Raw genomic sequence first — 22,221 nt, 5'->3', positions numbered from 1 at the left:
AAATGCAGCGAACAGAAGGCATCTCCCCTAAGCACCATTTACCTCCGCCTGCTTACACTCCAATCCCTCTCACACTTCCCCTTTCATCCTGACTCACCCTCCCACCAGTACTCCCTCTCCCGTCAGGCTCAGCAGGACGCCGCGAGCTGCTGTCAGGGCGGGGCGGCTGAAGAGAGTGGATGTCAGTCAGGGCTGTTGCGATACGCCTCATCCCTTCTCTCTGCTTCACCCACGCCACCCCACGTCACGCCTCTCTCTCCCGCTCCACGCCACGCCACGTCACCTAGCGCTTACCTTCACTCTCCTCCCCACACTGCGGCCCGCCACGCCACACCTCGCCTCCTATCTCCGCCACGCTATGCCTTCGCTCCCTCCACGCCACATTTACCCTTCCGCTCTGTACCTCACAGCGCCGCGCCACGCCTTGGACCTCTTCTTATCCTACCTTTCACATCTCTGCACCTTTCACTCTCCTCCGACACCTCACTCCTTCCATCCCCTCAGCTCGTAGCAAAGCACAAAGCCTCTTCTCTTGACTCAGTGCATTCAATCTTGCTTTACTTGCCACTTGTTCAGTTTAACCTTTTAAGTTCAGTGATTCTTCCTCGTTGAAGTCGTTGACATGCAGAGCTGTGAAGAAAATTGCTGACATGGACTCAAGGAAAAAGAGAATAGGGAATTAGTGTTGAGCTACAGAACGATTAAAAAGGCTGCAGTATAAAAGCAGGTGTATAAAGAGGTTGTAATTATGAAGAAATAACACATCATTGAGTTAATGAGTTAGTTTGCTCAGCTGTTTTCATTATGTTAAGTAATATGTCTCATTTCACTGTCCTTACCTAGAAACACATAAGCGGCACTCGTACATTTGTTTTCGCTGAATTAGTTGCTTCTCTTGTGTTTCTGCTCTTTCAAATATACAGTTCTTCATTTCTCATTTTTTTTCCCACTTCATCAGGTGGCGGGATACACATCCGCTTCATGATACGTAATTGTCACTCTCTCTGATGTGTGAGTGTGTTCACGCTTTCTTTTTGATCCTGGAGTTTACACTTTTCAATTATTATTTTTCCCTCGTTGCTTCTTACTTATATATATATATATATATATATATATATATATATATATATATATATATATATATATATATATATATATATATATATATATATATATATATTGTAACATTGAATGTGATAGACCTGAATGATGTGTGTGTCTACGCACCGCCAGAGAGAGAGAGAGAGAGAGAGAGAGAGAGAGAGAGAGAGAGAGAGAGAGAGAGAGAGAGAGAGAGAGAGAGAGAGAGAGAGAGAGACGCTTGGAGGAGGATGAGAGGGATGGCGGGAGATTAAGAGAAGGGGCAGTGGGGGAGAGAATAACCCTCTCTTTCTCTCCCCCTCCCTTCCCTCCCTCCTGTACCTTCGGCGAGCGTGACTGGGGATTTGTTTACAATTAATATGACCTTTTAAAGCACCCACTGGAGAGGAGAAGCGCATTAGAGCCGACCAATCACAGCTAACAACGCGCGTGGAGGAGCGGCAATTCATTAGAAGGAAAAAAAAAAAAATCATTACACTTAGAATATTAATTGCTTACAGGTGGACGGCGCATACTGTTTCATCAACTAAGAGCATTGCGTATTGATTGCGTAATTGGATATTCACTTTGGCGGCGTGACGGACGGGGCTCGCTGTCTGTCTATCCGTGAGAGGACGAGACCGAGGTGGTACTCGTAATTGACTGCACGAGACAAGAACCCGAGAGTGAGATTTTTTTTTTTTTTTCCCAGTAAAAAGTTGTATGAACAAGAACAACAAGAAAATGGGAAAGTAAAAACAGTAAATAACCTGGAGAGAATTTGTCCTTGGTAGGAAGATATACAGATGAAGACAGAGTTCCAGAGTTTTTTATTTTTTCATAAGAGATGACATGACCGTGAGCAACAAAAAATGGGAGAGTAAAACGCGAGGTAAAGGTGCTAATCCATAACCAGGACGGACTGAAAGCAAATTTAGATTTACGTCACTTGAAAGCTCCCCCTTGGAAAAATTTGTCACAGGCAGAAGGAAATGAAGGCAAATGGTTGGATCTTTTTTTTTTCATGAGATGACCAAGTGCAACAAGAAATGGGGAAGTAAAAAGGCTGAAAGTGGATTAAAAATTACGTTACTTGAAACTTTTCTTACGTATTTTGAAAATTCTGAAAAAAAAATATAATGCCTGAAAGAAAAATGTATGACCACAGAGCTGTTTAGTATATCTCAGATAATCAAATGTTAAAAGGAAAAATTTGTAATGAAGAGCATGAAAATTTTTTACCAGTTTTCTTATCCGAAAATTCGAACACTTGAAAAAAAAAAAACTATGCAAGTAAACTTACCAGAAATTTGAGAGAATATTACACGTATGGCCACCTAACTTCTGTAAAACTTATGAGCAGATTGGATCAAAATTGTCTGGGGAGCATTCTGACCCTAAGTCGTTGGCAGGAAGTAATGAAGCAAGCAAAAAGTTCCAAAGTTTATCGAAGCTACAAGAGCTACGTTCATGGCACTCTTTAAGTGAATAGTCGCACAGCAGTTTTCTCCAATCCCTTACAATCCCTTATGATGACGTCAAGTGCCCTCGCATTGAACAACCAGGGACACAGTGGCCGCCACGTGTTCGGGCAGCATCTCGGTTTTCGCAGCAAGTCTGCCTCACATACGTGGTCCTCTACGGTGCCAGTCTGTGTTATAATACGATACAGTTTTCAGCGTGAACATATGTACGCGGCAGGCCTGAGACATTAGTAGTAATAGAATGGACGCCGTGACAATGAGGCTACAGAGGTACAAATGTGCTATATATTCATTATACGTGAAGGGGACACGTTTGGTAGAATCACTCCCTTCGTTCGGGGTTTTAACGTTGCCTCTTTAGCGACGGGAATTTTGAACACACGCACACGAACGCACAGACACACACAGACACACACACACACACACACACACACAATTCACTGATACCAAATCGGGAAGTGAAAAAAAAGGTTCAATTTTAGAGCCTGAATAAAATTACAAAGCAGTCAATACGATGTTAATTTTCTCTTGTAATCATCCAAGCTTGTCTCTGGCTTTACTACTTACTCTCACACTCACACTCTCTCTCTCTCTCTCTCTCTCTCTCTCTCTCTCTCTCTCTCTCTCTCTCTCTCTATCACATTATCAGACGCCCTGTAAGAGTACTGGCTCGCTGCACGTGCTTCCCCTTTTGTTATTGCGTTTCGTCTCCCTACACTGTTGAGATACTTTAAATTCCTCCCACTTCCATCTACATGATTCTCTCATTCCCTACAGTACACCCCGTCGCCATCACGGATTATCTACTGCTGAGGTGGTGGAGGTAGTGGCGGTGATGGCAGGTCCTCCCTCCTCTTCTCCTATGACCAACAGCTCCGCTTCGTTTTGTCCTTTGTCTCCTGGAATGGTGGAGGTATAAACTGTGTGCTCTCTCTCTTATCAATATCACGTGCACTTAAGAGTTTCACACCAAAGCATCTGAAATTTATACCTTAATTTGAGTAAAACTGCTATTCAGTAACAAACACTTAATGCTTTCCACAATTAATATTTCAGCTCTCTCTCTCTCTCTCTCTCTCTCTCTCTCTCTCTCTCTCTCTCTCTCTCTCTCTCTCTCTCTCTCTCTCTCTCTCTCTCTCTCTCTCTCTCTCTCTCTCTCATCCAAAATCAAAACACTCTCTTGTATTTTCACCTCCACCTCTATCACGCTCGTCGATCTCCACCGCCCGACGCTTTCCTGCCACCGCCGCTGCCCGTAGCTTTCCCCTCACCCTACAACCTCGTGTAAGTCATCACTCAGCGGGGCTCCGGGGGTGCTAATACAAAAATCTCTTCTAGGTTCTTCCTCACGCCCAGATCAGGACGGGGGCCGAGGTACCATTGGGAAATCGAGAAAAGTGGCTGCGTCCTCCTTCCTCTCGGCGCGCTGTGCATACCGCAGGAGGAGGAACAGCAGGGTCAGGTGATGCCAGGTGTCGGAGACTTCTAAAATTTATTCTTTATTCGAGATAATCTGATTTCACGACTTACTCCACCGCATCGGACGTCGGCCACACGCAGGAGAGGGACGAAAGATATATAACCATTCCACGCCACTCGCCTACCGCCCGCGCCTACAGCTCTGGGATCGCCGGCTGCGTGTTTGGAAATAAGAAAAAACAAGTGAGGGAGGAATTTTGAGCCGCCTGGAAAAGTGGGAAAAGCGTTTGCCAAAAGTGGAGAGCATCCAGTGACCTATGGAAAGAGCGAAGGGTTGCCGACTGGGTGAGATAGAGAGAATTGGTGAGATAGGGAGACCAGGAGGTGGGACGGGACGAGGGTGGGATGGGATGGGGCGAGTTGATGACACTTCCAAACCTTCCCGCTTGATTTCCTGTCTGTCTGGCCCCGTGACGATTTGCCAGTCCGCTGATGGAGGCTGTGGGGCTGTGGGGCTGTGAGGCTGTGGGGCTGTGAGGCTGTGGGGGTTATGAGGTTGTGGGACTGGGAAGCTGTGAGGTTGAGAGGCTGTGGGGCTGTGAGGCTGTGGGGTTGTAAGGCTGTGGGACTGTGGGGTGTAGGGCTGTGATGCTGTGGATCTGTTTTGTCTTCACGGGAAAAGCGCTTCCCCATCCTCCTCCTCCTCCTCCTCCTCCTCCTCCTCCTCCCTATATACGTTTTCAGTTCCTTCCCACTTCCTTCATTCCTTTATTACACCGCTACCGAAGAACATCACAAATATTAATCGCCTGAACAGAATCTAGGTGACACTTGGTTTGGGGTGTAGCGCTCAGTAATCCACGGCTCATTAAGACACCGGGCGCTCTCCCCTTTATCTTGATGAACGAGCTTGGAGGAAACACACCGCGTCCTGGGAGTGATTTGCAAGGCAGCTCCTCTTTTTCCTTCAACCCCCAACGTGTATTGTAATCTTCAGGGTATTCAGTGCTGAGGTTCCTTGTTTTCTTAGTTTTTAATGTTATTGTTCTATCTGTCTGGTTCATTGCGAGGTAGTTGTTTATGAGATGTAAATGTTTTAAGTTGGTTTATTGTGTGTGTGTGTGTGTGTGTGTGTGTGTGTGTGTGTGTGTGTGTGTGTGTGTGTGTGTGTGTGTGTGTGTGTGTGTGTGTGTGGAAATCAGATTAGAGGCAAGCAAATTTATGCAAAAAAATAAATGAAGGAAAAAGATTTGCTCCTAAAGAAAAAAAAAAAAAAAATTGCATCAAAAACAAAAAAAAAAAAAAAAAGAAGTTTTGTGGAGAGTCAAATGACATGAAAGAAAAACTAACCGTGGAAAGGAAATAAATAAATCAAAACACCGTATCAGACAGTCAATTAAAAGGAAGCAAAAAAATAAAATAAATAAATAAACAAATAAAAACCAAGCACAAAAAACAAATGAAGGGACGTTAACGAGGACCACCACCACCACCACCACCACCACCACCACCACTAGCGCATCCACAAATACTGCTAACAGGAAATTTCACATTTTTAATTCATGGCACAAGTTCCGCCTCAACAACAAGCCACAAACCAACACTGAACGAACACATGCACTGATTACCTTCAAGCATCACTGTTACAGCTCACAACATTCGCAACGCATTTTGCAACGAGCCACCAAGGGGAAGCAACCGGAGTCTAATTTCGCTCTGGCTCTCTTTCTATTTATCTATTTACTTTCATATCTCCCTACGCCGCGTCAGAAACAACGCAACACACTTTACAGCCTTGTTTTCCATCCACGCCCTCGTCCCGAAGCTCTGAGAGGCGGTTAAGTGCATCCCAGGCGAAGACACACACCGCATCTTGCGAAACTTTATGAAACATCCACAAAATATAGTTTATCGTCCCTTTTGAGCCTTTGCAATGAGTTAATGCTTGAAGTCACTCTGCTTAGGACAAGTTACGCATGTTACCTGGGAGACGCGGCAGGCGAGTGATTGCTAGTGTTAATGGATAAGCTGACGGACGGTATATCCAATTTCTCTCCCGCCACGCCACGCCCAGCTACCAGCAATGTCCATCTTGGATTAGTGAGCGAAAGCAAAAGCATGGTAGCGCAGTCTTTTCATGGTAGTATTTGTCATCTTTCGCTCTTCTTTTTTTTTCTTTTTACTTTATCTTTTTGTTGTTTTTGTTCTTGTTCTGCTGTGATTTTAATAGCGCTTTTTTTTCTTGCTCTTCTTGTTTTCTTTTTTTTCTTATTTTTCTTTATATTTGCCAATATTCATCTTTACTCATTTCCATTGATCTCTTCTTCCTCTTCCTCTTCCTCTTCCTCCTCTTCCTTCTCCTCTTCCTCATTGTTCTTGTCCCTGTCCTTGTCCTTGTCCTCCTGCTCCTCTTCCTTGATCTTTTCCCCCTGCCTTCTCTCGTGTCACCTTCGTCCCACGCAGCTGGCGGTCCTTTCTCAACAGCCAGGTAAGGTTCACTCACGTCCCGCACCTCCGCTCATGCAATAATGTAAAGCCTGTGCTGCTCTTAGTTCACTATCAGACTAAGACTTTCAAGTGTCTGACGCATGCCACGTTAACAGCTTGCATACTGTGTAGAAGTTCCAAGTGACAGTATTCCCAAATGTGTCGGTGTCTTTGCTCAACTCTGAACACGCTCTATTGGAAGATAATGGAAATTTCAAGGGTGTTTTTATGATTATAGTGGAGTTTTGTTTTAACAGGCTCTAGTGGAAGACAACGGAAGTTTAAAGGGAAGAAAAACACTAATGAAAATGAAATTAATATCTCTGCTGTCTTTTAGAAATAACCACCAGGATTAAGGGTGTTTTCATGATTTTATCAATAATTTGATTAGGATTCCGAAAGTTTAAAACAAAACAATATTCGTGTGAACACATTCAGTATCTGCGGTGTTTGGAAACAACCCTTACCAAAGCCTAAAGCGTTGTAATTTTCATACTGGTTCACTGCATAACAGATCAAAAGACATTTTTTCACAATATTTTCTTATAAATCTGCTAGAAAAGGATTCCGTGACTCGTACACAGAGAGAATGCACTGTGACTATTATATGAATTACAAAAAAAAAAAAATGCCGATGGATATACGAGATATGAGAGTATTAGTAAAAGTGAAGGCTTCTCTTTATATTGTATCACGAAAAAGGTTAAAAAGTATATAACAGGGAGCAGAAAGGAAAATTTTTTTGATTTATTACATCCACATTTGTAAATAAACTACACAGAAAAGCTTTCTCTCTTTGGCGCAGAAAATATCCAGCATTTCATTACAAAACATTTTACATGACAACGCCCCAGCAGAATACATCGCTTCCGGAGGCCTTAGTACCACAACCACGTCCCTCCACCTGCAGGCAGATAACCTCGCCTCCTTCACGCTCCAGCCCGCCAGTGCCTCCTCTACTTCCCGCCCTTTTCACCACAATTTTAACTTTTCCCTCACTATTAAACTCATTCAATACCACATACAGCTTTCAGAATTCGTAAAATCCTCATTGAAGGTAACAAAAGGATTAATATGCCTATAATGGTATTGAGTGAGGGACTAAAACTGATGTTCAACTCTCTTGTTAAAAAATGTCACTTCAAACTTAATATATCCTAAAGGTATTCAGAACATAATTAAACTGAAGCCGTGGTACAAATAGAATGGTTAAGTGATCGGACTCAGTTACAGCCTCCTTACAAAACATGGTACGTTTAAGATTGTCAGCAGAAGATAGAACTTAATCTTTGCCTACTAATAATACACACTGCTACTTTGAATGACCGTAGATAAATTTACTGAGTCAGAGAGTATAGCTACGTACGTTAATTCCTTTTCACGGTCAGTGGCGCCGTTCGAAATTCATCTCTAAACGTGTATTACTCATTATTACGTAAAACTTAAGATACACAAGTCAGGAATTAAATTAGCCATTTCTCGTTTGGTTCCTTTTGACAACGGCAGTGTGGGGAAGTTTATTTATTTCACTATTTTTCATCTTATATTTTTTTGCCCTAAGCTGGACTACCTGACATAAACAGTCGAAGGGCTAAAGTAAAGGGGAAACATTAAGCACAGAGGCAAGGAGCGCAGTGTGTTACTCGTGCACTAATAATGAGGGCACCACCAAACAAGCCAGCACCTCGCACTCTCCAGCAGCGGCGCCTCATGAGAATCACCACCTCCGGGAGCTCCTGCGTGTGGATAACCGAGAGGCCATGCATTTGAGTCTCTCCGCTTTAGTGAGAATGAAAAAATAAAGCGAGGTGGTGTGCATGAAACACAGAGGTGAATAAAAACAATCGGTACTCTTGACGGGTCACATACAGAAATGTTTTAACTTTTCACTGTGATATGGAGCAGTTCACCGCAGCAGAAGTACTGTGGAAAATCTTTACACTCACCTGGGGATGACAGAAGGAATAAGAGAGATGATTTTCCAATGTTTAGCCAGTGTAACTTTTAGAGATGACTGCATAACACGAAGAAATATTCAAAACTGGTTTATGATGAAGGAAAGACTTGCCATTTACCAGTGAAAAGGTTAAAGACAAGATTAAATATGTTAAAAGATCTCCATCAGGGCTCCTGTCTGTGCCCCTTTCTCCCATCAATATATCCTCAAGTCCCGCCCACACGCACAAACGCAACAACGAACCGTGGAAATAGTTAACACAGCAACAAACGGTCCTCATACGCAACACGCACGTGGTGAGAGTGAGGGGGGAATCTTTTAACAGAAACCAAGCACCCTCGATTCGGTCATTCATATGGAACAATATATTCCCTTTTTTTTCGTGGCTTTCTCTCTACATTTTCTATATGCACCTAGCCTCCTCCTCCTCCTCCTCCTCCTCCTCCTCCTCCTCCTCCTCCTCTTCCTCCTCTTCCTCTGATACGATGTTCCGTTAGCCTTACGCTTCATCAAATATTCATTTCATAATAAAGCATAATTCCAGTTGTGTTAATATTCATAGAGTTGGAACAAACTTTTCTATTCATTTCTTCTTCTCCTTATCAACAGACACCCTCCTCTCTCCTCACTGCCTCCCGCAGAACCTCCTACATTGTCCTCCTCCTCTATCCCCTCTCTGCTTCCTCCCTCTCCCTCTCTCTCTCTCTCTTTCTCTCTCTCTCCCCCCTACTCTCCCTCCTTCCAACTTTAGTCCCTTTCATTAACTTCTGGACATATGGTAGAATTAATTTAAAGGTGAAGAAGAAATGTTTTTTTTTTTTTTAACTGCCGTAAACATGAAAATGTAGAAATAAAACTGCATTTGACGTCTTCATTAACCTGAGACACTCTTTACTACTACCAGATGCGAGTTAAGATGAGAGGAAAAGCACCGTGATTGTTTCTCCACTCGCTTTCGTTCTGCAAGATTTCGTTCAAATATCCATTAAAGGGGAAACATGCGGCAGTATCATGACAGGAGAGCTGAGGAATATCTGGTGACTGCATGAAATATTCGAGATCGAGTTAGTATTCAGTGAGAGATAAATCTTGTCTGTATAGGAGTGTGTGAAAGGAGGAGGAGGAGGAGGAGGAGACGACAAACCTAAAGGGCAGGTATGGCAGGAAAGGAGAGGAAGGAGGGAGGGGAGGGGATGAGAGGAGGGGGGAAAGGAGGAGAGGAGGGGAGGGAAGTAAAGGAGGGCAGGTAAACGTGAGGTGGAGAGGACGCAGAGTAAGTTGATTACGTGGGGGGAGTGAGGAGTGGGAGAGGGAGGAGGGAAGAGTTGAAGCAGGATGAGCAGCTTGAAGAGGATCGGAACACAGGGCACGGGAATGAAGAAAGCTGGAGTTAAATGACGTTCCTCTTGCCCCGAGCGTGAGTCTTTGCCTTACTGGGGACTTTTTCGAAGCCACAAATTACCCCGCGCATCTTTCTCCCCGCCGCGATCCACAGCCCTTGTTCCCGACTCCTCCCCGAAGACTGCGCGTTATCCCCGTGACCTGGCAAGGCTTAGATCTTCAATGAGGTGCGAAAGTGGCTGTGAGCTGCTGCCGCGGGGGTGGATGGGAGGCAGGGTGCGAGCTGACGGGGAAAAGTTGAGGTAGGAGGAGGAGGTGGTGGTGGTAGTGGTGTTAGTGGTGAGGGTGGTGGGATTGTAAAATGTCTGGATGCTTCGTGGAGGTATGTATAGGGAAGGAATTAAGCAAGGAAGCATAAAGCAGAATATTACGATACTGAAACATTCATACACACAAAAACACACACTTTTACACTTTCGTTTATAATTTCAATCATAGACAAGGACAAGTAAAAAAAAATACATCGATGTTTCGGAATAATAAGCGAAATAACATCACCAGTATAACTCCACCAATCTCTCCTCGCTCTTTACTGAAACATAAATTCCCCGCCTCGATACACCAACAATTCACTGCCAAATGCTTATAAGCGGGACGGCGCCCAGTGTACGAGCATGGATTTCACACAGCCCACTGATCATTGCAGAGAAAAATGAATGTTTGTCTCTAGATATGTGTGTGGACTAGTGACTGACTGAATGGCTGACTGACTGACTAACTGAATGACCTACTAACTGACCTACCGACTGACTCTCTCTCTCTCTTATACAATTGACTATACCAAATAAATCGACTTATTATTTCTACACTCTCCTCTACTTCCCTTTTCTCATCATTTGTTTAAAGAACACATAATAATAATAACACATAAGCCACTCTATCAACTAATTTATCAGGCATTGCATTACTGAAACAATACACCATAAAATTTCTGAAGGCTTCCCACGCTCTTCTGAATTTTGCAGCCACTACTGATAAGCTGAATACGAAATTACCATGAGAACGTTTTCTTTAACTCAACTCTACCCTTTAAGAAACAAATATCGACCCGAAAGGCAAATTAGGCAGCAGTGGAAGGGTACGGCTATGAAGGACACTCTATTGATATCCAAGTTAATGCAGGAGCGGTGAACTTAGATTATCTTATATTATTTTCATCCACTTAAATATTTTCATCCACGTTCTATACTTTCCGCTTGGTTCTTGTAAATTTTCAAGGTGTTAGTGTGCATAACAGTTTCTTTACGGCACCTATATTCATGTTAATACGAGAATTCGGAACTGGTCTTCTTAGCTTAACTACGTCTTCAAAATTCATGCAACAGTTTTACATTTCAGGTTGGAGGAGAGTGCTGTCAGTTAGTCTGCGCGTGGCCTTTGCTTGAGATCACTTGAGGAGCACAGGAACAAAACACTTACAACTTCTTACACTGTCATCAGCCAGCACTTAAGCACAATCTGCCTCCAGTACCCAGTAACCTTCCGCGACAGGACCTTACATCATCCCATCTGTTTGTTCAAAAAGTATCAAGTACAAAAACTTTTCTCTTATTCTTTACCTATTTTTTTTTTTTTTTTTCATACGCAGAGCCTTCTTAATTTTATGAATCGAAGTGGACTTAAGAAACTGAAAGAGGACACTCAAAGCATTAAGAAAACCAATAAATAAATACGAAAGAAATCACGACAAACGAAATTTTTTAAAAAAATCAATAAAAATGAAGATGGACACACGGATAAAATGAAGCTGAGAAAGTTTACAGATAAATAACTAAAAAATAACAGACGATGCGGACACAGCCCCTCAAGGACCTCTATTCCCAACAGGTGAAGGTGCGGAGGGCGGCTAGGTGACGGAGGGACGCCCAGGTCCTGTCAAGGTGAGGGTGATGGATGAACCCGCCTGGGAAACCGCGTCCAAGGGGAACACTACCCACTGAAGGAGGGCAAGAGGAGGCAAGGAAGAGAGGAAAGGAGATGAGGCGAGGGCAACTAAAGCGTGTAGCATAACTTGAAAGGATAAGGGAAAGAATTAATGAAGAAGAGGCAGGGAAGAAAGGAGATGAATTTGAAGATAAGAAAGAAAAAAAAGTGAAAATGAAAGAAAGAAAGACGAAACAGTTATATACAAGACAAGTAAGTTTAAGTGAAGTGGTAGAGAAGAAAGTGTGATTAGGAAATAAAAAGAGGAAAAAATATAGCAGATATTGAAAAGGATTGCCAGGGAAGCAAGGAAGAAAAAGGAGGAGAGGAACCAAGGAAGAAAGGTAAGAAGAAGCAAAAACAACACGAAGATGAAAAGGTAAACACAAAGATTGAGAAAAGGATAAAAAAAAAAAAACGAAAACATGGTATATGAAAAAAACAAAGGCAGAAAAAGCACGACAATAAAAACAACAAGCGAGACAAAAAACACCTACAAATAAATAAAGATACAGAAAATTAAATCATTCGAGAACAGACGGAAACCAAGATGAAACAAGGCAGGGAAAAAGTTTGACAAGACGAGGAACGTGAGACAAGAAGGTTAAGAATAATGTGGTAAGGCGGCGGGAGGAAATAATGCAGTGAGGAAAGGGCGTGAGGCGTGCAGGGGAGGAAGGGCGGCGGCGGCGTGACAAGGAAACAAGGAGACAAGTGGAGAGGGAAGGTGGAAAAAGTGGGCAGGAGAGAAGCGTTGCGTGGAAGACAGTAAGGAGGAGGAGGAGGAGGAGGAGGAGCAGGAGGAGAGGCGCAGGGCACTCAGTTGGTGGTAACATGAACTTCTCTGGAAGCACACACACACACACACACACACACACACACACACACACACACACACACACACACACACACACACACACACACACACACTTTTCAAGAACGTGTGTAAAGAAAGGTTGACGAAATATTAATAAAAACCGTAAAAGAAGAAAATAACACTAATTTCCAAGAAGAGAGAGAGAGAGAGAGAGAGAGAGAGAGAGAGAGAGAGAGAGAGAGAGAGAGAGAGAGAGAGAGAGAGCGAGCTGTGTCGGCCAGATGGAAGTCAGTTGTCAGCAAAATATTTCTCGCAATATTTTTCTTCCGGGACCTGAATGGCAGAGGGTAATTTTTCACTAACTCGGATTTAAGTGTCGAGAAATTGAAGCAAATGAGGTATAACATCCACCAGAGAGAGAGAGAGAGAGAGAGAGAGAGAGAGAGAGAGAGAGAGAGAGAGAGAGAGAGAGAGAGAGAGAGAGAGAGAGAGAGAGAGAGAGAGAGAGAGAGAGAGAGAGAGAGAGAGAGAGAGAGAGAGAGAGAGGTTCCCAAGAAAGTCTGTTAAAGATAAGAATCATGTCCAATAGCAATAATCTTGAAGTGTCACTCGCATCCGCCCTCTTAGGAGTCCTTCAGGCCTGTGTGGGATGAACAGGGCTTCCGCAGACACCTCATTTGCTTTATCCTCCTCCTCCTCCTTATCTTCTCCCTCCTCTTCTTCCTCCTCCTCCTCCTCCAAGTCACCCACTCACTGCCTCTGTTTTCGTGCTGTCCTTTCGTTATTATTCCTTCTCTTCCTCCTCCTCCTTTTTGTTCTTTCTTTTCCTCCTGTACCAAAGTCTCCCTCCTCTTCTCGTTGTCCTCCTTCACGTACGTATTTTTCATCCACAAAAACTAAAAGGAAAGCAATATCGTTCCTGCGTCAGAAGCTACCAAAGTCCTCACCTAAAGAACGAGTTTTTGTCATAGTTCAAAGTCCTCACCTAAAGAACGAGTTTTTGTCATAGTTCAGAGCTTAAAAGAACATGTCCACATCACACTGTCTCTTCCCACACCTATCTTAACTTAGGGTGGAAATAGGACTTTTTGAAATGGTACTGTAACTATATGTACATGGTGATCTAGTGAACTGATAGATCTTCCTTTCTTTATGATATAAGAAGCAGTTTGTCTTCACCCACACCTATTATACTGTAACTTGGAATGGAGACAGGGCTTCTAGAAATGGTAAATTTATTGTAACCCTATGTATATACGAAGGGATCCAGTGAACTAACATTTTTTTATGTAAGAGGCTCTGGAGAAAAACAATAAAATATCTGAGAACGATGCCCACTGAAGATGAAAGACAGACAGGAATTTTATTTGACAGTTAAAATGACAAGGTGATTATGGCTTTTATGGCAAGGAAAAATTTATAAAAGACAATTGCACCTCCCTATGATCACGTTGTATTAGTCATCACCTATTGCAGTCTATCAGCACAATGGATCTCAAGCCACACGAAGGTAAATATAAAAATAAAAGAGAACAAGAGCTCCAGGGGACGTTTGATATCAGAGTGTCAGGCGATATGGACAATTTGTTCCCAGTGCTGCTCAAAGAGTAATGATACCGACCACTGCGGCGACTGAACAAGAACGTCCACTAGTCAGATGAATTATGCACAAGTTACTTCTGCCAGGTAAACATGAAAAGCTAGTGACCGATTTTCATGGAAGGTACCAAGGACATTTACACAAATATGAAATCAACAGAAGCCAAGCTCCTCGGAAAAGAATACAGTTAATTGTGTCTGGAAAATTAACCAGTACTGAGAAGGTATTGGAATAGATAGAAAGAAAATAATAATAAAAACAATAATTTGAGAGCAATATTAGTTAGTACAAAGGTAACGTATCGGAAAACAAGAGAAACAAATGAAGTATGAAGCTGGATGATCTTTTTTTCCCTGGAAACGGCCATAACACTTTCAATAAGCCGAATCCATTTAATGACAAACTTTCTTGTTAATGTCACCTACTTGATTTCTCCCTCCGTAACTGAAAGAGACAAAATAATGCATATAATGATAACACATGATGCCCTTGACGTATATTATTTTCCACATAAACCTTCGTGATTGCCTTCTCGTGGAAATTGAACAAACAACATTACAGTAAAAGACAAGTTATTACCATTACTATAATTTGCTATTTTCACGTTCATTATTTCTTTCTCCATCTAGTATTCTCCTTTTCCTACATTGCTCCTCGTGTTCTTTCACTTTCCAGATTATTAGTATGACCTTCTATCCCCATGTTCACTGTTTTCTTCTCCTCCTCCTCCATCTAGTAGTCTCCTTTGCTTCATTCCTCGTGTTCTTTAATTTCCACCTGTTTCTCTTCCTCCGTTCCTTCGCCTGTCCTTTGCCATAACCAGCAACACCTCCCTAAAACTATCACCACCATCACAACTCCCGCAATAAGCTGCTTAATTCATGTACATTTGTACTTAGTTCCTTTGATACAGACAGTTTTTATCATCGTAATTTTCAAGTTTAACTGCTGAGCCCTCCTGCTGTTTTTCTTATTCTCCTGTAAGTCACGCGCACCGCCACACGCGAGCCTCCGCGGACCCAGCCGACGAAGATCAACGACAAAAGGACGACTACCAGGAAGCCAGAAATACGCAAACCGTACTCGTAACACGCACACGTTCTCACACACATAGACGCGCTAATACTGTAACACATGCACAATTGCTCTCACACAGCCACACAAACACACACACATGAGCACATTGTTAAAGGCTTTGTTGTAACATGTTCACAAAGATTATTAGTTGAGTTGTTATATACGTTTTTCCCACGGACAATCCAGAATCCTTGTTAAACTATTAGTGGTGTCATGGAAATACACTTGAAAACTAATCGCTTTCACTACAGCCTGTTGAACGTCGGTGAGAAAATGGTGAAATGTTTAAAGATACGATCCATACTCTCGCACGCACAGACAAACATACATGCAGGCACACGCACACATGTACTCTCTCTCTCTCTCTGATACACACACACACACACACACACACACACACACACACACACACACACACACACAACGCAGGCACACACCGGAAATCACTTAACGCCCCAGCCTAAGAGGACCAGCTGACAGAATCCTATAAATTGTGATTTAGGAAAAGTCCCTCACGCTACCTGAACAGAGGGCCTTGGAACCTCTCCAAACCAATCGGCAATAACTTCCGTGTCGAAACGTTCCACTTCGATGTGTGAAATCTATCGGCGCGGCGAGTCGTGTGGAGCCACGCCATCTGTCACTCACGCAGCGAAACTCTTGATTAATGTGGAGCAGAGTCCGATTCCACCGCCATTTACTCGCGTGCAACAATAAAACGGATTACATTTATACATTTTGCTGTGCTCACTACGAAAACATAAACAATGAACGCGGTACTATTATTCTCTCTCTCTCCCTCCCTCCCTCCCTCTCTCTCACACTCACATACCCACACACACAGTTTGAGGGGAGGACTTGCTTTTATCCGCGCTACAATAACAATTGGAAATGGAGTTGCTCTCAACCAAGGGTATGATTGGAAGCGTTTCTTTCCACTAAAATAGGAAGGGAAAGGACTGCAAGCTCTCACTCATACACGGATGAGTGCTTCGTTTCAAACAGAGAGAGAGAGAGAGAGAGAGAGAGAGAGAGAGAGAGAGAGAGAGAGAGAGAGAGAGAGAGAGAGAGAGAGAGAGAGAGAGAGAGAGAGAGAGAGAGAGAGAGAGAGAGAGAGAGAGAGAGAGAGAGAGAGAGAGAGAGAGAGAGAGAGTGTCTTGCATACACTCATTTAAAGAAGTGCAGTTTGCCCTGGCACACGAGCGCAGGAAGAGAAGCCAGCACACGGCCTCTCAAAGGGTAAAAGGAGGAAGAAAGTTGCTTGTGCCAACAGACAAATACCAGCACTTGCAAGTTTGAGCACAGAGCACCACCTCCCCTCCGCCGCGTCCTTCTCGCTATTTCCTCCCCAGAGCAGCGGCCCTGAGCAAGCCTCAAGGAGATTATAGAAGTCATTCTTTATCTCACTGTTCACTGACAGGTCACTACAGCCTCTGACTCCCAACGGGGCGGAGGGGTGAAAATGCAGCGAGGGTCAGTTGATCATTGTGAAGACTATAAACAGGTTCATGGAGGGAGAGAACACCATAAACAAGTAGTTGTGAGGCAGAGGGGCCTGGGGGAGCATCATAAAGCGGGTACTACTGAGGGAGGGGGAAAAGGGAGACACCGCAAACAAATAATGAAATGTAAGAGAAGGAAGGAGGGAGGGAGAAATGAGACTCTACAATCCGGTACTAATGATGGAGGAAAGTTGGAGATACACAAAGAGCTTCGGTGTGGGAATAAAACCTGGAGGGAAGGATGGCAGAAGAGAATGAAAGAGGCACTATATAAAAGTTATTTCGACGGTATCAGAGAGAGAGAGAGAGAGAGAGAGAGAGAGAGAGAGAGAGAGAGAGAGAGAGAGAGAGAGAGAGAGAGAGAGAGAGAGAGAATCATAGGCACGTTCTGGGCAAAAGAGAGAACACTAGACACGCAGAAATGTTCTCAGGCAGAAGCTCGCTGCTGCCACGAGAGATGCGACGCAAAACATGTTCTCAGTGACCAACATTTTAAATTCAGCTGGAGACTCTGGCGGCGTGCGAAGCCACATCCCCGGGGACGAAGGTATGCCTGTTCATGTGTTACTACGTGTCTCAACTCCATTTTCTTCTTGCATTTCATTGTTGCTTGGGGTTCAGGCTCCTGCATCCTTGCCTGCCGTTAACAATAAGTGAGCAGCGGTGGTGCGGCTCATCACATCACTAAGTAAAATTCAATGACTGTTTGTTCTTAATTCAACTGATCCATTCCAAACTTTCGATCAGATTCAGTAAGATTCCAAGAAAATACAACAAAAGATATTGATAAAGTTAAGCATAGCAAAATCGGTACATGAAATATGATTACTGTGGTGTTAAAGTCTGACGAATGACTGGTGTACCATCCTCCTCCTCCCTCTGGTTAAGATGAAGTTTAGGCGAGTAATAAAAATAATGATACCATTGTGAAGAGACTCCCGGCCATTATGTCAATTTACCTCTTTATGCGATATCTTCAGACGTGCATCACCGTTGAGAAGCATCTATCACCTTAGGACAGGTTTGTTTATTCCGCAAAAAAATATCAAAAAGAGAGTCACAATTTAGTCAATGGATCGATCCGAAGTGCCGTCAGCATTATAGTGTTTTACGAGTCCTCATTGCACGGTTCACTCACACAAGAACGCGATTACGATATAAATTTTCTTGCACAACAGAATAACTGAATGAAATTGGGCGTCTCTTTGCAATGGGCAGACCAAAATGGAAGGCACCTGGATGCAAAATTACTATTTGGGTCGTAATCTTTGGAGGGAAAGGTAAGGCACTGGACACACGCAAACATCAGCTCTGGACACACGCAAACATCAGGCACACTTACAGCACAGCACGCACGCACGCACGGCATTGCTATATACACACTGCTTCCCTATCCTTCCTGAACCAATCTGGGAAGAACTAACCTTTAACCCCTGCTTGGTAAATAAGTCTCCCCCAGCACCTCAGTACATATAACGTCTCATCGTGCACCTCACTTCCTCCACACACCGCATTGGTTGGAGCGCAAGAACATAACTTTTGGTTGTAGTGGTGGCAGCGCAGTCAAAGATATATTGTTGGCAGCGGAGTTGGATCGTGGATAAGACCTGAACATAGTAAAAGATAATATTTGTCTCGATTTTTCTTTTCAAGTTCATTTGTTGCTCAGCGGATTCTTCTTTACATGCTTCCCTGCGTCTGGGCAAGGAAACAGCGAAAAAATGTACGACAGACAAAGTGATAAGTTGGAAAGCAGCACACACAAGCAGCAAACTATTCAGGAGAGGAATCATGATTTATTTCCCTCGTCGTGCGTTAACCCGAGTTTTTGCAGCACCGGTGGAGCCTCCTCATGCAAGGCACTTTAAGGTGGCATTTAACTAAACACAAGTCTTCACCAGTTTTCATGGGCTCTTTACCGCACTTGATAAAGAACATTGCAGCACGCCAACTTAACAAGGAAGCAGAGGGGGGACAAAATCGAAGGCACCTCCTATTCAAGTCCGGTGCATGACACTCGACAGGCAGATAGTTGCCGCGCAGTGGTGTCTAGAGGGAGGGAAAGGCGTCATGTTTACAGGAACACTGACTGCTTTGATGGCGAACACGTGGACAAGGCATAAGAAGTGTTTGTCGCCTTGGTGGATCTTCAGCCTACCAAATCTCAAGATCCAGGTTTCAAGTTTCATAGTTTCATAGTTTTAAAGATCACAGTCTAAAGGGCCAAAGTTTCAACGTTAAAAATTTCACAGTCCAAAATCTAAAGATCCAAAGCTTTAGAATTCAAAGTTTCAAGGTCCAAAAACCTAATGGTGAAAGTTTTAAGGTCTAAGTTTCAAGATTCTAAATTTAATAGTCGAAATTTCAAGGTCCAGGCTTTTAGGTCCAACTCTTCATAGCCCTAACTGTAAATTAAATCAATCGGAACATCTTCGTCCAAAGCAGAGAAAAGATTCCAAATCGCAGAATTCTTCTTTCTCTAATTTAACAATTAAGACTGCGAACGTCAGCACTGAGAAAAGAAAATTATGAAACCTCTAATACTGATATGATTTAGACCTTTACAAAAAATTACAAGGAGAAAAACGTCAATATAAAGCATAAGTAAATCTTGCCAGACTTGCCGAGCACAGAACTAAGACTTTACGACATATACTTTTTATTCATATCCATTCTCACAGATTTCTTATTTGAGCCATCATTTCCACCGGTGCTTCACAATGTGGAATGTGCAGCAGAGAAGGCGATGAGATTACTTGGAAAAACCTTCAATCACACCTGAACGCCGCCTCAAGTTACGAAAGGAATAGAGAAAAAAGACAGCGACGATGTTTTCCCCGCCCGCCGCCACTGCTGACAACCCCGCCAACTGGAGCACGGGGTCACGTGTGCTTGAGTGACCCAGTGGCTCCGTCAATACTGTTCCGCCGCAGTCACAAGGGTCGGCGCAATGAAAAACATCACACGAGAAGCAGTAATTCAGCGAGAATATATGTGTAACACCCTGTAGTCTATATAAGAGAGGCTTTTGTGCTCTTACTCATGATGGAAGAGGCTTAGGGGGGTGATAACCACAGCAGTGAGTCTCCTCCACTCACCATTTGCAGTCCTCATAGACACGGGTGCTAGCTAGCTATTTAGTCTCTTGTTCTATTATTCAGTCCATTTTCACCTGCTGACAACCTCTCTACAGCAGGAATGAATCGTCGGTTGCACATGCCGGCGGCTTGACTCAAGCAGGTAATAGAGCCTCAAAGTATAAGACGAGACGAAAAATCACAAACTTCACTTGAGACAAAACTCGCCCATTTTCTCCCAGACAAGGACAAGTTTCGCATCGACCGGTACACCGACAAGTTGCCTCAGTGACCACCGCCCACTAAGCTGTCTGAGAGGGTCGCCGCCGTCCACGTGAAACCGGTTACAGCTGAAAGACGACGACAATACTTCAGACGGGGCGGCGACAGCTCTCATGCCTCAGCCTCAACACAAGATATCTTTCCCTCTTTCCTTCCTTCCGTCCTTTATCGTTTCAATTTCCTTTCCCGATTTCAGTGTTTCCTGTAAGTGGTCAAACCAATGTTGCTAAAAGGAGCTATACTTCTCTCTCTCATAAAATCAAATAGCTCTTTTTTATGATTGGTGTTTCATATTCCTCTGTACAATACGTGCAGGGGGAGTATTCTTGAGGCATCCACGCGCACACACAGCTAACCACCACAGTATTCCTCTATCGGAAGGACGGCACCCAGTGAAGAGCTCAAGGAAGACGTCACGGGGAGAGCAGTGAAGATGAAGGTTACAGTATCCTGCCAGAAACATGGAGATGGCGGGTTTCTGTCGATAACAAGAATTGTCATGTCCAACCCTAGCAAGAGAGAGACAGACTGAGACAGAGACAGAGACAGAGACAGAGAGAGAGAGAGAGAGAGAGAGAGAGAGAGAGAGAGAGAGAGAGAGAGAGAACGGGAGCCAGTGGTGGAAGAAGAAAGGAGGGAGAGAGAATGGGAGGAAGGGAAAAATAGCTGAGCAAGCGAAGATTAGAGGAAGAACAGGGGGACAACAGAGAGAGAGAGAGAGAGAGAGAGAGAGAGAGAGAGAGAGAGAGAGAGAGAGAGAGAGAGAGAGAGAGAGAATATACGTGGAAACAAAAACAGGAGGGGCGCTGGTGTTCTGTTAGGGAGACACGCTGGTGAGGCAAAAGGGTTACTTGTGTGGAGGTGGAGCGCAAACCACACACGGAGATTTCCAGGCGTAAGAGACAGAGGGGCCGAGACTTGAGCATGGGAGAGAGGAAATAAAACAAAAAAAGAATAAAGAAAAATCTGAAAGAGAAAAAAACACGACACCTAACGAGACCACTTGAGCTCTTCCTTGTGCTGTGTTTGTGAGGAGGAGGAGGAGGAGGAGGAGGAGGAGGAGGAGGAGGAGGAGGAGGGGGAGGGGGAGGAGGCAAGGTAAACTTAAGCGTAAATACGTGAAGAAAAGATACACCCATACTCCCACACACACCCACACTCCCACACACACACACGTAAACACACCCATCACATATCTATTCACTATTTATTTGTCGACTCACTTTCGCACCAATCTATAAACTTATGAATAACGAATTATAGATTGCTGCATGAGTAGTGAATGCCCTCTAAGCGTCCAATACTAAATCCTTTACATACACGTGAATAAAACATGCGAGAAGGCATCTGAAATATTTAATGATCACCAGGTTCAATAACACAAGCGGTATCAAAATACGTGGACGTCACACACACACAAACACAAACACACACACACACACACACACACACACACGGTCTCAATAACACCAAGGATAAAGAATGCCTACGAACGATAATCGCATAGTGAACTGTTACCAAACACGCGCTATCAGCCACACACCTGAGTAATAACACAGTAATCTATGATGAATTTAATATTAGAAAAAGCGCCGCAGTTCTGGCCGCGTCTCCTTAAAATAAGACCAAAGTTCACCAGCGTGGATTAGAGGACAAAGTAGCAACATCCCTTCTACATAACGAGCTCTAAAGTGAGATCAAAGATATGCCATGAAAGACTCGGCGTCCAACCGTTAAGAATTCCTTCCCTCCACATAGACCATTCACAGTATAGCACGAGATCTGAGCGAATTTAATGCATGGTGGTGTTTCCTGTATTACTTTAAACAAGGAATTAGTAGCGTGAGGGAAGGGAATGGACACACAACATCAGACAGTCATTAGTATAATGAATGTCTTTTAAAGCAAACTACGTGTATATAAGTAAAATTGAGAATGTCTTTATATTATCATGCCTAAATACACTTGACTTCTGGGCGTTCACTGAGACAAAAACTGTTTCCTACATTCAGGCTCAACAAGATGACTCAATGACGAATTTGTTTTAAAAGTACAGCAGAGTAGATTATAGTAAAGGTAATAATGAACGTATCTTTAAAGTATTCACTGTTAAAT

At 43.5% G+C, this 22,221-nt stretch overlaps 1 protein-coding gene and 1 long non-coding RNA gene across 25 annotated transcripts in view; both read right to left on the bottom strand.

The window, feature by feature from the left end:
* Window positions 1–2,511: 2,511 nt before the first annotated feature.
* The window catches only part of LOC135112626 (uncharacterized), a 274,887-nt gene continuing 255,177 nt past the window's right edge, over window positions 2,512–22,221 (bottom strand). For 23 of the 24 annotated variants that reach the window (XR_010274500.1, XR_010274494.1, XR_010274504.1 and 20 more), the window contains one exon: window positions 2,512–3,463. Coding sequence is in view for 1 of the 24 variants with exons in the window: in XM_064027184.1 (XP_063883254.1) it covers window positions 3,357–3,463 (107 nt within the window). In the remaining 23 variants the exon portion in view is untranslated. The remainder of the gene's footprint in view (window positions 3,464–22,221) is intronic. The other variant, XR_010274484.1, reaches the window with a different exon arrangement.
* Window positions 3,632–5,214, bottom strand: LOC135112627 (uncharacterized). Its single transcript, XR_010274515.1, has 2 exons — window positions 4,095–5,214; window positions 3,632–3,990 (listed from the first exon to the last, which is right to left on the bottom strand). It is a non-coding gene; the product is annotated as an uncharacterized LOC135112627 (long non-coding RNA).

Source organism: Scylla paramamosain, chromosome 24 (assembly GCF_035594125.1).
Source record: "Scylla paramamosain isolate STU-SP2022 chromosome 24, ASM3559412v1, whole genome shotgun sequence".
In the NCBI taxonomy this organism is placed as follows: domain Eukaryota; kingdom Metazoa; phylum Arthropoda; class Malacostraca; order Decapoda; family Portunidae; genus Scylla; species Scylla paramamosain.
Note: the sequence above shows the minus strand (reverse complement) of the source record. Positions and strands in the feature narration are given on the sequence as shown.